The sequence below is a fragment of the Plodia interpunctella genome, chromosome 7 (genome assembly GCF_027563975.2).
Source record: "Plodia interpunctella isolate USDA-ARS_2022_Savannah chromosome 7, ilPloInte3.2, whole genome shotgun sequence".
In the NCBI taxonomy this organism is placed as follows: Eukaryota; Metazoa; Arthropoda; class Insecta; order Lepidoptera; family Pyralidae; genus Plodia; species Plodia interpunctella.
Window position 1 is genome coordinate 7,316,361 of NC_071300.1, and position 15,256 is coordinate 7,331,616.

Genomic DNA, 15,256 nt, shown 5'->3' on the forward strand with positions numbered 1-15,256 from the left:
TATTATTAACATTTGCATGCTGTTGACAACGGCTAAATAGGCTTATTCTATACCATTACATGTGGATATTGTATTACCTACCCTATTTAAGTAAATAAAATTATTTGATCTCATTTAGAATATTTAAGGTGGGGTAGCTGAACCCTGCCCCTATTGGTGGCGCCCTTGCCTGGAGCCATAGCTCCAATGAGGTTATTACCCGACAATAGAACAGGTCATAACCTGTAATAATCCCACTTCTCTCTTGCGATACTATCTGAAATCTAATGCCGAAATCAATCAGTTCAATAGCGATGGTGGTCTAGTGGTTACGACTGCCACTTGTAATTGAATTATCCGTATCTGGAATCCTACTCTTGTATACAATCAGACTCGTGTTCTACTGTTAGTTTCCTGTAAAGTTCAATAGTGTACACTTGATGCCGATATTGTAAGTATTCAGATGCCTATGGCCTTTGGACGACTTGAATAAAATCTGACACCAGTGTTGAAATATTGCCATATGCACAAAGGATTGCCATAACGGTTCAAAGGGGTAAAGCTGCCAGCCTTCTTGTAACCCTTACGCGCGGCGACGTGCTAGAATCCCTTTATTTTTTATAATTTTTATTTTTGTTATTATTCTTTTATATAAAAAATATACCACAAGAAATAATATCCTAATCTACACACCCCAAAGTTGGTAAACCTATCTTAGAAAACATTCGCTTTTATATCCTAAAAAACACGAGAGGGACCAAAGTATACTTAATTGATGATGATATACGGTTCTCCAAACATTTGACGATCAAAAATAACAAAAGCCCTGTGATTAAGGGCTTCGGCGAACAACGAGCCATCAATTTATTGCTAACAATATCAGGCAGCCTCGCAAATCTTCGCCGTTATTGTTATAGATATCTTGCCTAAATGAAATATGTCATTCACAGAAAGTATATATCATACAGGGATATTAATTTCTTTCAATCATTACATAGAATACTACTTCCATATAGATAGAATTTACTGCTATCTAAGTTTATATTTAAAAGTAGAGCCATGATGAAACGATGTTGCTGTGAAATATTCTATTTAGCTCTTCGATCCAAAAATACATTGTCTGGAATGGAATGCTTAGTGCGTTCCTTTCTAAGGAATGTAAGTCGATCCGCCCTAAGCTTATACACCAAATAGTTATGATCACTTAGACATAACAGCACATAAAAAAGATTGACATAAAATTACCGATGTCCTTGAAAATAGATTTACTTACAAAACTGACATCCAATTAAAATATATTTATCAGTCTATGTCTTCTAAGTTGGAATCCCCGGGCATTAGTTTTCAAGCCCAGAACTGAATTTACATTGTCCTTAATTAGAAATGCTTCTGACAATACCAAACCCTTTCGTGTTTAGTTAATTATACTGACAAACAAATTTTCAATACTATTTGTATTCCCAATGAAAATAGCTTGAGCAATGAAAATTCTTGATAAAATATTAGGAAAGATGATTTTTTTTATATTTGATGAAAGTAAAACAAACAATATTAATAGCGCAAGAATTTGTTTTTGAAAACTCTGGAATAATTGGTAAACATATTTTTGTGTATAGCAGCCATATTAGATAGGATAACCAACATAACGAAAGTTATCCTGATTCCCGAAATTTCTACAGGAAGGAAGCCGTGGTTTCACCTATAATCACTGTCACTATATAGTATAAAACAAGGTTTGGATTGTGACGCAATATTTACTGTTATTTAGACAGATTTATAGATACTGTAGTGTATGCCTATATTCACTTCCTCCCCACTACTGTGATATAAGCAATAGCGCTGCAAGGGTGCAGTTGTTTACGAGACGGCGAGACGCACAGACGTTGGAGCATCAGTCATGTGGCTGTGATGTACTGTCAGGTGCGAGGGCGGGGCACGTAACCTCGCAAGTATACTACAGATACCAAAAGATCCTGTATGTGCATACCGCTAGTAGGTAATATAATAAAAATAATAATTATATCTTAACTTTGTATTTCAAAGGGATCAGGAGGTTTATTAGTTAAGGTTGCACGTTAGCACGTTGAAAATTGTGTTTACCCACTTTGGTTTACATGCGAGAATGAACGTTTCATGTTTAACCTATTAGTTTTATTAATTTGATCCGAATGATGTTCCAATCACATGTAGGTACGTACGAGATTAAATTTAAATCTGGCCCCGGAAGTTTGCTTACATGTTTTTTGATTGTTCACATGAATGTTTAACATGGAAACCGGGAATTTTTACTAGTGAATTTCGAGAAAATATCAATTTATTATGTGCTGTCGCATTTTCAGCGTGCAGAAATTGTTAATTTAACTATGCCTCTTTGACTTGATCATTGATGGAAAAACGACATTATTAATTACGTAAGTACCTACCTAGAACTTCTTATGTAGGTACCGAATAATGCGAAGTTCTTATAATAACAATGAATATTCTGTGAATTTCAAATTTGTAAAAAGATAATTGGCGCAAATGTTTAAATTATGCCTGTATACCAAAATGTACAGAGTCTAAATAAATAACAAAATCAAAATTTCATAATTTTACGTTATATTGCAACATTAATTACATCAACAACATCTCAAACTTGTTTGACTTTGTCATCACGAAGATTCATGATTCAAAATGACTAGCCGAAATACATGAGTACATATATTATTAGTTAAACGTTTTAAAAAGCAAAAAATGACAATCAAAATTAACGACAATCACATGTAAGTAGTAATAAACAGAATCTTTATATTTGCATACAATTCCTGCTCAACTGGATGAAATCTGTTAAAATCGTGGTTTTTATTTGCACGAAATAGTAACTATTATTAAAAATCTATGAAGAAAAGATAATTCGTCTTTGAAAATCGATATTCCTGGAATAGAGATAAGGACAAGCCAATCCGCCCTAAGCAGCTCTAATTTCTTTCTGAACCAGATTGCAAGTTACGACACCTTGCGATCAGATTTAGAAAGATTTTTTTTGGAATACATAATATAGGTATTTAAATTTTAAATTAAAATAAGCGAAAGTAAGTTGGTTTGTTAACTTTTCACGCTTTATATTCTTCACTAATCTTGTGTTCTGTTTCAAAGAAGTTCGAAATACGGAGATGGATACAGAGTACATTTCGGAAAAAGAAATGTTCCTGTTGGATATTCGTGCGTGCAAAAGCTAGTCCTACATGTTTGAAAGCTGAACCTACAACATTATATAAAGACCATAACTTCGGAACCTGTAGACCGCGTCACGCTCAATCGTTTAGCCTTCATGTCATACTCATAACAAGTGTTATCTACAACGTATATACGCTTTGGATACTATAATAGCGTTTATCAAGTAATTTTGTTAGTTGTTGCCTTCGCAGTGATCGATAAAAACGTAAGATATGGCTCCCGAAATTAAATATACAAAGGTAAGTGGAATTAAATTGAAGTGAAAAAATCGTAGTAAACCGGTTTAAACCATGATAAGGTGGTAGAAAATGTCACAAAACAGCTAAACAATTAGATAAAGTGAGGTAAAATGTGCAAACTCATCTTACAAATCTTATTATGAAAACAATCTTATCTTTTTATGATTTTACAGCAATATTAGAATTAGACTTTTTAATAAATTAGGTACTCTTGTGGTTAATAAGTACATGTTTTACTTTACAATACAATATGTTTGAACTAATATTTGTTTTATTTAAAAAAACGGGTTGTACCCCGGGTTGCCGGCAGAAGTGAAAACTTGAATATTAACGTTGTGCATTTTTTACGTCTTACGAATTTTCGATCAAGTCACGTGTCCTGACGCGAGTTTAACATCACAAAAAGTGCACAACGCCGCGAAAGAAGTTTTCACTTCAAAAAAGCAATAATAGGCTAATTGATAAATTTTTGTTCTGATGACTACTTTTATAACAAAATAGAAACACCAGTGAAAAAAAATTACTGTGATAATGACATTATCAATTCACGACACAAATACACGACACGACAAAAATAAAATCACACATGGACACGCCAAAGACATGAACAAGTGACGTCACAATTTTCTAAAATGTTCGCAAAGAAAATAGATGTGTTCGTCCTCTTAATAAAAGTTGTTACAACATTTTAGTTTTTTATGAGGGTTGATTTTGTTTTAATAACAAAAAAGTTTCATTCGAATCTGTCCAATAGTTCCTGATAGTTGCAAACGGACATAAAGACAAACAGACGTAATTTTTTTTTCTAATTCTTACTCTATTACTTTGACTCTTATCGTCTGTAAATATATTCACTGTACAGAAAATGTTTTTCTACTGTTTTATTATATGTATTGATTAGTTATGACTCGTAAAAAACGGGAGTTGTAACTAATACATTAGTTACATTGTTATTTCAATTTCAGCACAAATATGAGTCTGTCGATACAAATAATATAATACAACCGCAAATACAACAAACTGTACAAACAACAATTATATCCAGAGTCCAGACCGAAGTTATTGCAGCGATAACTTTTAATCCAACAGCAAGACGCTTTATTATTTCTAAAATAGTTTTATTATTTTTAGCTGTTCATTAACAATGAGTGGGTGGACGCAAAGAGTGGGAAAACTTTCGAAACAAGGAGTCCCCATAACGGAGCTGTCATCGCAAAAGTTGCTGAGGGCGACAAGGTAAGGTGTTTTTAGGGTTCCGTTGCCAAATGGCAAGAACGGAACCCTTATAGATTTTTATCCTTAGGGTCACTTTCACCGCTAGTATCTGAGAGCAATATCGAACAGATTGCGTGAAAATTATGTTTCTCAAGAGTAGAATTGAGCACTAGCAACACACTCACAATATGATGTTTTATAAGACAGTGATGATGAAAGGCCCAATGGTCTGGAAGCTAGGGCAATGAAAGAGCGGCATTCTTTATTTTTTTAATTTCCGAATACCCAATTCAAGTGTTTGTGCAAGTGTGACTGCTAGTTGCGACTTAGTATGCGACTGATAGTTGCATTCTCATGCGTGTTATGTTAGAATCCATATCTTTTATACTCCACTGCTTATGATTGGCGATTGCTTTTATTTTTATTATGTCAGATTTTCTTTTGACATATAAGGGCTATGGGAATTTCATGTGAAAGTTTAGATAGGTTTGTGTCCACAGATTGCAGTGAAATTTGGTACACGGGTAAAATATGAAATAGCACTTAGGGTAGATAGACTTTTTATGCCTTCCATCGGAGCAAAGCCCTGGAGCATAGCTACTATAGGTTTATTAATTTATTATTGAAATTAACATGTACTGGAATGTCAAAACTGCCTTACGAATAAATAGCTAAATTAATTACACCAATATCACGACATGACATAGTTTAGGTTTGTGGTTATTTGACATGCCCATTTCGTCTCACTGTAAGCACGTGTTTTCCTAAAGCTATTTGCTACTTTTTAATTAGTTGCCTCATAGTGGCCTCGAATATGACGAGTTGAATAAGTTCCACCACGCCCTGGAGCGAGAGTTGTAGAGGAGCTGAAGAGAGGTCTTTGTCTAGCACAAGGACAGTAAAGGCTGTTAAATATCTTGACCTTTATTAATAAAGACAGAGAACTAGGTTTTTGTCGTTAAAAGTATACGTATTTTAAAAGACAGGTTTAAGATAATAGTTGATTAGGCATTATTTGAGAATATTAATTTTAAACATTGAAAAAATGAAATAAATCCATCAGGCAGATATAGACGCAGCCGTGGCAGCAGCTCGTTGTGCTTTCCACCGCAACTCAGAATGGCGTCTCATGGACGCGTCCGAACGAGGCCGAATTCTGAACAAATTCGCAGATTTGTACGAGAGAGATGTTCAGTATCTCGCGCAGTTGGAGTCCTATGACAATGGTATGGTGACCCAAATGGCTCAAATGGCCGTGGCCGGGGCAGGGAAGTCGATTAGGTATATCGCCAGTCTAGCAGACAAAATCCAAGGAGACACACTACCAGTCGGTAAGTGAGCTAGACTTGAATTAGCGTCTGAATTGTAATAATAATCATTAGTTTTTAATGGCTTAAAAATACATTGGTATTAAGTGGGACAAAATGTAAATAAATAAATAAATAAATAAATAAATAAATAAAATTTGCAACGCAGATGGTGACGGCTTCTCGTACACCCTGAAGCAGCCTGTGGGCGTCTGCGGCCTGATCTTGCCCTGGAATGTCCCCATCCTTATGTTCCTCAATAAGGTCATGACCGCGCTGGCTGCAGGTGAGACTTCTCTCTGCACAGCTAAACATATATTGGTACAGCTACATCAAAGGTGCGTTCACATGCGAGCACACCAGCTAGCTAGTACAAAATTGTCACCAGGATTGAAATCTGAAGGGCATCATCATGTACCGCTAACATTGTCATGTGCTAAATGAACATTGTGTATTGTAACTCGTCATTTTCCTTAATTCGTCATTTTCGTTATTTGGTCATGGGCACTTTCCATACTCATCTATCAGTTTATATATTATAGATTTATGTCTTTCCATACTCATCAATCAGTTTATGTATTATAGATTTATGGATATGATGTGGAATATAAATAGCATAGGCTACTCTTATCCCGGAAATACGTACAGTTCCCTTGGGACACAATTTAACTTGGCACTATTAATTGAGTGGTTTGCCATTGCCTTCTCCATTACACACAGATTGATAATGAAACAGACTGCAAGTTTCCTCACGATGTTTCCTTCACCGGAAGCAAGTGGTAGGTGGTCGATGAAATCTACTATACACGAGTCACATTGGTATACAAACTCGTGGTATGAACAGTATTCGAACTTTAACTATTACCCCACCGCTAAAGAATATAATACCAATATTTAAAATAATATGCACTATTATGTGCAGATGTTTACTCTATTGGATTTAAGCAGAAGCAACGTAAAAATGAAATCTTAAGAAATGAACATTCAAGCCATTTTGCAAGCCAGGTCGACGACGACGTAATTTGAATATGATTTTTAAATTTGTTTATTAAATTAATCATGTCGCAGGTTGCACGGTGGTTGTAAAGCCGGCTGAACAGACCCCGCTCACAGCCCTTGCCTTAGCAGCATTGCTAGCTGAAGCAGGCGTTCCTAAGGGCGTCGTCAACGTGGTCACCGGCTACGGCGAGACTGCCGGTGTTGCCCTCACACACCACCCACACGTTGCTAAGATCTCCTTCACTGGCTCCGTTCAGGTAAGCTTCATATTCGTGGTCTTATAACAGAAGTCAGTTCTTAAGAAGGGCTTTGTCAACCTAGTCACTGGCTATGGGGAAACCGCAAGTGTGCCCTTACGCACCATATACATAAGCTTATTCATAGTAAGGATCTTCTGTCTAAAACATTTGAAGATAATTTAAACATTATACTCAAAAGTCATGTAAGGCGAAGTCACTTGCATGCATTATCAACTTCAAGAAATAAAAACTTAAATTACCGAATTTTCCTTTACAAACTGAAATGAAGTGCCCTGCCTTTTCGTATCGTAATTTCTATTTTTGAGAACTCTTATTTAAATTTATATTATCGAGCTACTTCATTTCTAGTTTCGGGGGTGGGTTGAGAAACAGTTAATTTACATAAGATTAAAATTAAATACCTTCTGGGAATCTGCTAATATTTCTAGAGTGTATTCTTAAATCTCCATTCTAATTTTCTTTACAAGTTGTTCAGACTACTTAAAGTTGTGAAATTTAAGTAAATTAAAATTTTCTTTTGTTTAGATACTTAAATTTTGTGTTTTGTGTGTTTGTACTATGTATTAAGTGTTTTAGCGAAATAGCTTATATACACTAATAATCATGATATAAATATTTATAATCATAATCATTGCATAATGTGTAGTAATAAAACCAAGACGTCACGCAATATTTATATGCAGTTTAAAAAATAAAAGTATTCATTGTTGCGATATATTTATAAAAAACATCTGGTTGGTGTAGACTTTATGCTAGCTCCCACTTCACACTCGCCGTAATTTGTATGAGAGCTCTTTTATTTACTGCATAGAAACTTACCTACTTATAACGAATCCGTGTGTGATATGTGTGGGTGATTAAAATCCTTGACACCTGAGAAACAAAACAATTCCCAAAGAGAAGAATGTGTGAACCACAGCCGAATAGAAAAAAATTTAAGGTTATGTCATAAGCGAACACTCAGATAAGAGGAAGATCCTTGAGGACACGCGCATGTTGTTTGTCATAATATATTTTCTTGCAGGTCGGCAAGCTAATTCAACAAGCAGCTGGTGTCAACAACCTGAAGCGTGTAACCCTGGAGCTCGGAGGCAAGAGTCCTCTCATCATCATGGACGACGCTGATTGTAAATGTTTTTACAATACTCTCTGGTCTTAATAAATCTATTGCTGCGAAATACTAGACTGTTTAGGAATTTAGAAGTGTATAGCAAAAACTTTTATTTTTTTCTCTCCCATACAATTGACCATCAGCTTTATCGGATTTAGTATAGAAAGTCAACAATTTACGTTCTTTTTAACATTTTTTTGGTTCTTTTTGTATTCAATGAAATTTTGGCTGATATTTAAAGTCACCATGTTTTTTGTATTATTACCAGTAAACATAGCAGTACCGTTTGCCGCTCACGGGGTATTCGCCCATCAAGGGCAGATTTGCGTGGCTGCGTCCCGTCTGTTCGTGCAGTCCACCATCTATGACAAGTTTGTGGAAGCTGCGGTCAAACACGCAAAGGGAATCAAAGTCGGAGACCCGACCGATGCGAGTGTACAACAAGGACCACAGGTAAGGGGGTGGTTTTCAGAGCGTTGCGACCGCCGCGAATTTTTCAAATTTTATCAAAGACAAAAAATAGTTTTACTACCTAACTTTGAAATAATTAATCTGTATTATGGTAATGTTAATAATCATTGATTTTGTTTGGAAATAATTCCTTCTTCAAGAAAAATGACCACCACCCACGATAGATAGATCAGCGGTTCTTAAAAGTTGCTGCCGTGAAGCCACAGGACTCTGGTAAAAGGCCATACTGAAAAAAGAACTGGCAAAATATGCGCTGGAGAAAATATTTTAATTAAAATAAAAACTTTATTGAAGTCACCTGTTACGTCACTACACATAAAACATGACTTAATTTTACAAGTTTAGATTTAGGTTTTCGTCAAATTCGTGGCCTTCTAAAGGATTCTTTACAAAATGTTTTAGAACCGCTGAGATCATGCTGAGATAGATAATAGGATTTTCATTGTTATTCTGAAATATCTCTGATATTCCATTATATGAAATGGCCTAGTCTCGTCTCATTTTGGTAAATAAGTAAATGGAATTAAAATATTATATTGGTATTTTCATTGTCCATAGTGTATTACACGATAAACATATTTTTATGAGTACCATAAGTACCGAACCCAGTGCGATTTTCTACAGGAATAGTTATTTTTCCGGAAAGATATCCTATGTCCATCTTCATACTTAAAAATTGGTTGAGTAGATAGAGCGTGAAGAGGTAACGAACTTCCTTTCGCATCGCATGTATAATATTAGTTACGATAGAATAGAAACTTAGGTACGTACCCAATTGTTTATTTCTGACAGTTTAGATGCAAATTTTAGATAAACCTGAATCTATTTGTAGGTGGACGAAGAAATGATGAACAAAGTACTGGGCTACATTGAACAAGGCAAAAGGGAAGGGGCTAAGCTGATGACGGGAGGCAAGCGGATCGGCAGCAGCGGCTACTATATTGAACCTACTGTTTTTGCCAATGTTACTGATGACATGACCATTGCTAAAGAAGAGGTAATGCAAATATCTTAGTATAGTTTTATACATAATTCTATATTAAACCTTCTCAATGTAGATGTCTATAGACACAAAACATGGAACTTTCACCGACACAGTTTCTGAACGCATAGTAACTCAACGCATGAGTAGGTAGGTATATATTTTAATTTATACCAAATTATTTTTAAATAATTATCTAGTCATACAATAAGCTATCTGGTAAATTCATTTTTTTGCAGATCTTCGGTCCAGTTCAAAATATTCTTTCGTTTGACACCCTGGAAGAGGTTATCGACCGCTCCAACGACACCAGCTTTGGATTGGCAGCCGGCATCTTCACCACCAACATCAACACAGCGCTGCAGTTTTCAAAACACGTCGAAGCTGGCATTGTTTGGTAATAACTTAGACCGGTAAATTACGTACATAACAGATGTCTGATTATGCCGCTACCGCTTCGTCCTGGCGGAAGTGTAAACCCTAAAAATGTAGGCTTGATGTCGTCAGGATGATATGTATGTCAATGGTCTAAAAACTAGGGATGCCGACGACGGTGCGCAATGGAGACAAAAAAGTTGGAAATCGGGTCTTGGGCTCCTTGTATCCGTTTACGATCTCTTAAAGTCAATCCGCCATAGTTTGAGAGCATATATTTTTTGTCGGTGTTGATGTTCAACAAACATGATGGGTAATTACACCATTGATTGATGTCAATATAGCAACAAACCCAATTAACGTGTAGTGTAAAATCGAGACTACAAACGCATCCTGTTAACATATTTAAGTGAATACACTTTGCAAGCCGCACATATATGGAGTGTATTAACTAAAATATTTGCTCTTATAAATACACAATTTATTCTAAATGTCACGATACATGTCGATGAAATCATATCCTATTTTTGCATATTATATACTTTTGATTATAGTTTCAATATTGTACAATGAATTTTGTCACCAAAACAAGACAACTTGAGTCTATTCTCGGTACAACATTACAAGGTTTTGTTATTTTCGGTTCTACTCGTATTTCAAATTCAAACTGAAGTGGATAGGAATAGTAGATATCTTACATCGATTGAAAAGGGCATTTACGACTTACCATCGTCTCGTCTTACTTTCTATGTCTTTCTCTTCTTCTCTTAGTTATTTTGTTATTTTTATATGATTGTCAGGGTTAACACATATCTTCAAATGGGATGCCAGGCGCCATTTGGAGGTTTTAAAGATTCCGGTCTTGGACGTGAGAAGTAAGTATTATTAAAATCGAAAAATTAATTTTGTGGGTACATATATTTATGTATATTTATGTATGGGTACTTATCTTATATTTAAGATAAGAAATAAAAATCCTCTCCACAGTCACGAAACGTTCCCTAATACACACAGACAAAATACAGCCGACTTACCTACTTTACTAAAAGATTTATTTACCTAACATATTTACTGTTATTTCACTTTTTTAAGCTTTTTTTATTATTTCCAGTGGCTTGCACAGCGTGGATCCGTACCTGGAGGTCAAGACGGTGACCATGGCTTTGCCTAAGAAATTCTAAAACGACTATCAAATTGTGACTATAGTTTGAAAATATATTTCTTTTCTTAAAATTCCTCTATAAGTACATTTTGCCCGGGGCTTCGCTTCCGTAGGAATTTTGAGATAAAATATAGCATATAGCAATCTTGGATAATGTACCCTTCTAAAGGTGAAATAATTTTTAAATCTATTCGGTAGTTTCGGAGATTACCCACCTCAAACATACAAACTCACAAACGCTTACTTCTTTATATGAAGATACAAGTTTTTTATATGTAAGTACAAGTGTTTCCTAACGTTCGACCAACGAAAAAATGTACCTATTAAGTAGCAATTGTCATAGAATCTTTCACGCCCACTTTTGGTCTCTAGGTGGGTAGGAATTAGAATTAGGGTCTCTATTTGAATATTATAAATATCTATTTAGTGTACAGCCCAGACAGATAGGACTATAGACTTTTACGTTTACAACAATTGCATTGTTTTACCTATATTGTTCTACTAGAATGTAGGTACCTACTAACACAAAAATTTGCTACCTTCGTAGAATAAACAAATAAGTAACTGCCTACGTAAACCTTTAGAATCTGATCCTTGTTTCTAGAATTAAGACAATTGTTGTAAATTTACAGTCCTGAAACAATGTCATTATTATACAAAGCAGAATTTAGCCTCATTAAGTTTTACTTGAAGGTCCATTTAACTTGCCGGATTTTACACAAAGAAGTGAAGGTTGTGTAAGACGTGGCGTCATAACAATTAAAATGAAAGATGATAAACGCAGTTTCAAAAAATATTAATAAAACAAGCATATTATAAACTAGACGTTGCCCGGGGCTTCGCTCCCGTGGGAATTTTGAGATAAAATATAGTATAGTAATCTTGGATAATGTACCTTTCTAATGGTAAAATATTTTTTGAAATCGATTCGGTAGTTTCGTAGATTACTCGCCTCAAACATACAAACTCACAAACGCTTACCTCTTTACAATAATAATATAGATTAAATAAAATCATCAAAACTTAAATTTAAAAATGAACAAATTTAAAGAAGAAGTTATATTACTTAGCACATCAGGTAGGTATACCTATTTGGATATCATCCTGGATTGTCGCTCTGGAAGTCTCTGGTTTCATTTCGGGTTGAAATGCATTACTATCCCAGTACGATGAAGGATATATTTGATGACCTCGGTGGCGCAGTGGTAAAGTTCTTGCCACTGAACCGAGAGGTCCCGGGTTCGATCCCCGGTCGGGTCATGATGGAAAATGATCTTTTTCTGATTGGCCCGGGTCTTGGATGTTTATCTATATATGTATTTGTTATAAAATATAGTATCGTTGAGTTAGTATCCCGTAACACAAGTCTCGAACTTACTTTGGGGCTAGCTCAATCTGTGTGATTTGTCCTAATTTATATTTATATTTATATTTATTATATATGATATCTTAAAATTGCCTTGAGAAATACATGCGAGACATACATGCGACCTTGGGAAAAGCTAGTTAAGTTAGAAAATTAGTGCTTATCGTACCATGATACAAGCCCCTAGCATACTTATAACTGCACATAATTCCACAATCACATTCAACAAATTGTTCAAAATTCGACGAAGTTTTAAGTAAGTATTTTTAACCTCTATACCGGTATAAAGATTACATTTCGACATGCTACGAAATGAAAAACAAATATGACAGTTCATACACCAAAACAACAAGTTTAATTTATTTGTAAACAATTGTGATTTATTTTAATCTGTTAAATATTTTATTAGTGATTTTGGAAATAATTAAATAGAATGCAAAATTTTAATAGATTTTTATACAAAATAATCTCCCATCGCCGTCGTTTATCAACAAGCTCACCACTGTACGGACATCGATGGTATCCAGATACGGATTTCATTAAACAGTTCGAAGGAAATGTCATGTTTCCGTCAGCAGACACAGAGAAGTTTTACATAAAGGTTTACAATTCAATCTTGAAACCAGCTGAAAGGAAACTTCAGAATATGTGGATAAATTTTGGTCCTCAACACCCTGCCGCTCACGGCGTGCTGCGCCTGATCTTGGAGCTGGACGGGGAGACCGTGGTCAGGGCTGATTCGCATATTGGTTTCTTACATCGAGCGACGGAGAAACTCATGGAAAATAAACATTATAATCAAAGCTTGCCGTTTATGGATCGCATGGATTATGTGTCTACAATATCAAATGAAGTCGGCTTTTGCATAGCGATTGAAACTTTAATGAACATCGAAGTACCACCAAGAGCTAAAGCTATACGTGTATTGGGCAGTGAACTTTGTCGTATCGCAAATCATTTGCTAAATATTTCAGGCACAATTCTTGATGCTGGTGGTATCACACCTTTCTTTTGGATGTGTGAAGAAAGAGAAAAAATTTACGAGTTGTTTGAAAGACTGTGTGGCGCTCGTGTTCACTGTGCATATGTGCGGCCCGGGGGAGTGTCTCAAGACATGCCCATAGGGTTCATGGATGACGTCCATGAACTGTGCATGAAATTGGGTGAACGTTGTGATGAAACAGAGGATGTATGTACTGGCAATAGATTGTACTATGCAAGGACCGCTGGTATTGGAGTAGTAAGTGCTCATGAGGCCATTAGTTTAGGTTTTACAGGGCCAATGTTACGTTGCACGGGAGTTAAATGGGACTTAAGAATCTCTCATCCTTATGATGGTTATGATTTGTACGAATTTGACGCAGTAGTAGGAACTTTTGGAGACAGCTACGATCGTCATTTGCTTCGTTTGGAGGAATTACGACAATCTCTGCGAATTATTGATCAAGTGATAAATACGATGCCAGAAGGCGAGGTGAAAACAGATAATTCCAAAGTATGTCTCCCGACTAGGAAGGAGATGAAAACGTCAATGGAGTCGCTTATTCATCATTTTAAGTTATGTACCGAGGGGTATCCTGTGCCACCTGGGACCACTTATAGTGCCGTTGAAGCTCCTAAAGGAGAACTAGGCGTATACATGGTGTCGGATGGCAGCTCGAAACCATACAGAGTTCATCTGCGACCGTGTTCATTCACACACCTCATGGGTCTGAGCATTCTGGCACCGAAACTCATGCTTGCTGATGTAGCCGTTCTTATAGCTACTATTGATATTGTATTTGGTGATATTGATCGTTGAAAAATATGTGTACTTTGAAATAAGATTATTTATAAGTAGCTAGTGAAATAAATGTGTGCGTGGTATGTAATGTTTATCAATTTTAAAATTTTAATTATTTACACATTCACAAATAATGAAAGCGCTTATCCGAACTTATACCTACATAGGTTTTATTTACGAAGACATGCTTCGATTTTAATATATAAATGCAGTGACAAAGAAATGGTGTCTGATCTTATATTGTACCTGTTAATTATAATGTTTGTATGACATAACAGACACAGAACTAAACCATCCCCAGAAATCACTATGTATTACTGAAAACTATGTGAAAATCCATTCAGTAGATTTTGAATTAATCGCATTTGGGTAAAATCATATGATCGGACCATATGATTTTACCCAAATGCGATTAATTCAACCATAAAAATTATAAGGTTTATTTTCCACGCTCAACCAGGCTTCACGGCTTCAAAGTCCTGAATGAACCCGAGCTTTTCGGTATTAATGGTATGTACAAACATAAGAGATTATGTAGATGCAACGTGAAGAAATAACAATCAATATTTTGGCATTTATATTAGTTATGATTATTCACTATTCGATTTAATTAAATTCAAAATCGTAGAATGTATTAATGAGTTGGCGGGCAAGATCTAATTATTCCAAGCATAATTATACCTAGCATTTTCATAAAAATCAAATTCACGCCGTTATTCCTTCATTTAAATTGGTACTTCTAAAAATGGTTCTAGCGAATTAATATTAGATTTCATTAATTTCTTTATACG

At 35.4% G+C, this 15,256-nt stretch overlaps 2 protein-coding genes across 2 annotated transcripts; both read left to right on the top strand.

The window, feature by feature from the left end:
• Window positions 1-3,299: 3,299 nt before the first annotated feature.
• LOC128671224 (aldehyde dehydrogenase 1A1-like) lies at window positions 3,300-11,387 on the top strand. Its single transcript, XM_053747544.1, has 11 exons — window positions 3,300-3,434; window positions 4,566-4,670; window positions 5,713-5,980; window positions 6,126-6,242; window positions 7,025-7,212; window positions 8,240-8,342; window positions 8,595-8,779; window positions 9,630-9,794; window positions 10,019-10,176; window positions 10,955-11,029; window positions 11,266-11,387. Exons 1-11 carry the CDS (start codon window positions 3,408-3,410, stop codon window positions 11,333-11,335), a joined length of 1,461 nt encoding a protein of 486 aa, XP_053603519.1. The 5' UTR covers window positions 3,300-3,407; the 3' UTR covers window positions 11,336-11,387.
• Window positions 11,388-12,577: 1,190 nt separating this feature from the next.
• Window positions 12,578-14,548, top strand: LOC128671226 (NADH-ubiquinone oxidoreductase 49 kDa subunit-like). Its single transcript, XM_053747545.2, has one exon. It carries the CDS (start codon window positions 13,116-13,118, stop codon window positions 14,481-14,483), a length of 1,368 nt encoding a protein of 455 aa, XP_053603520.1. The 5' UTR covers window positions 12,578-13,115; the 3' UTR covers window positions 14,484-14,548.
• Window positions 14,549-15,256: the final 708 nt, after the last annotated feature.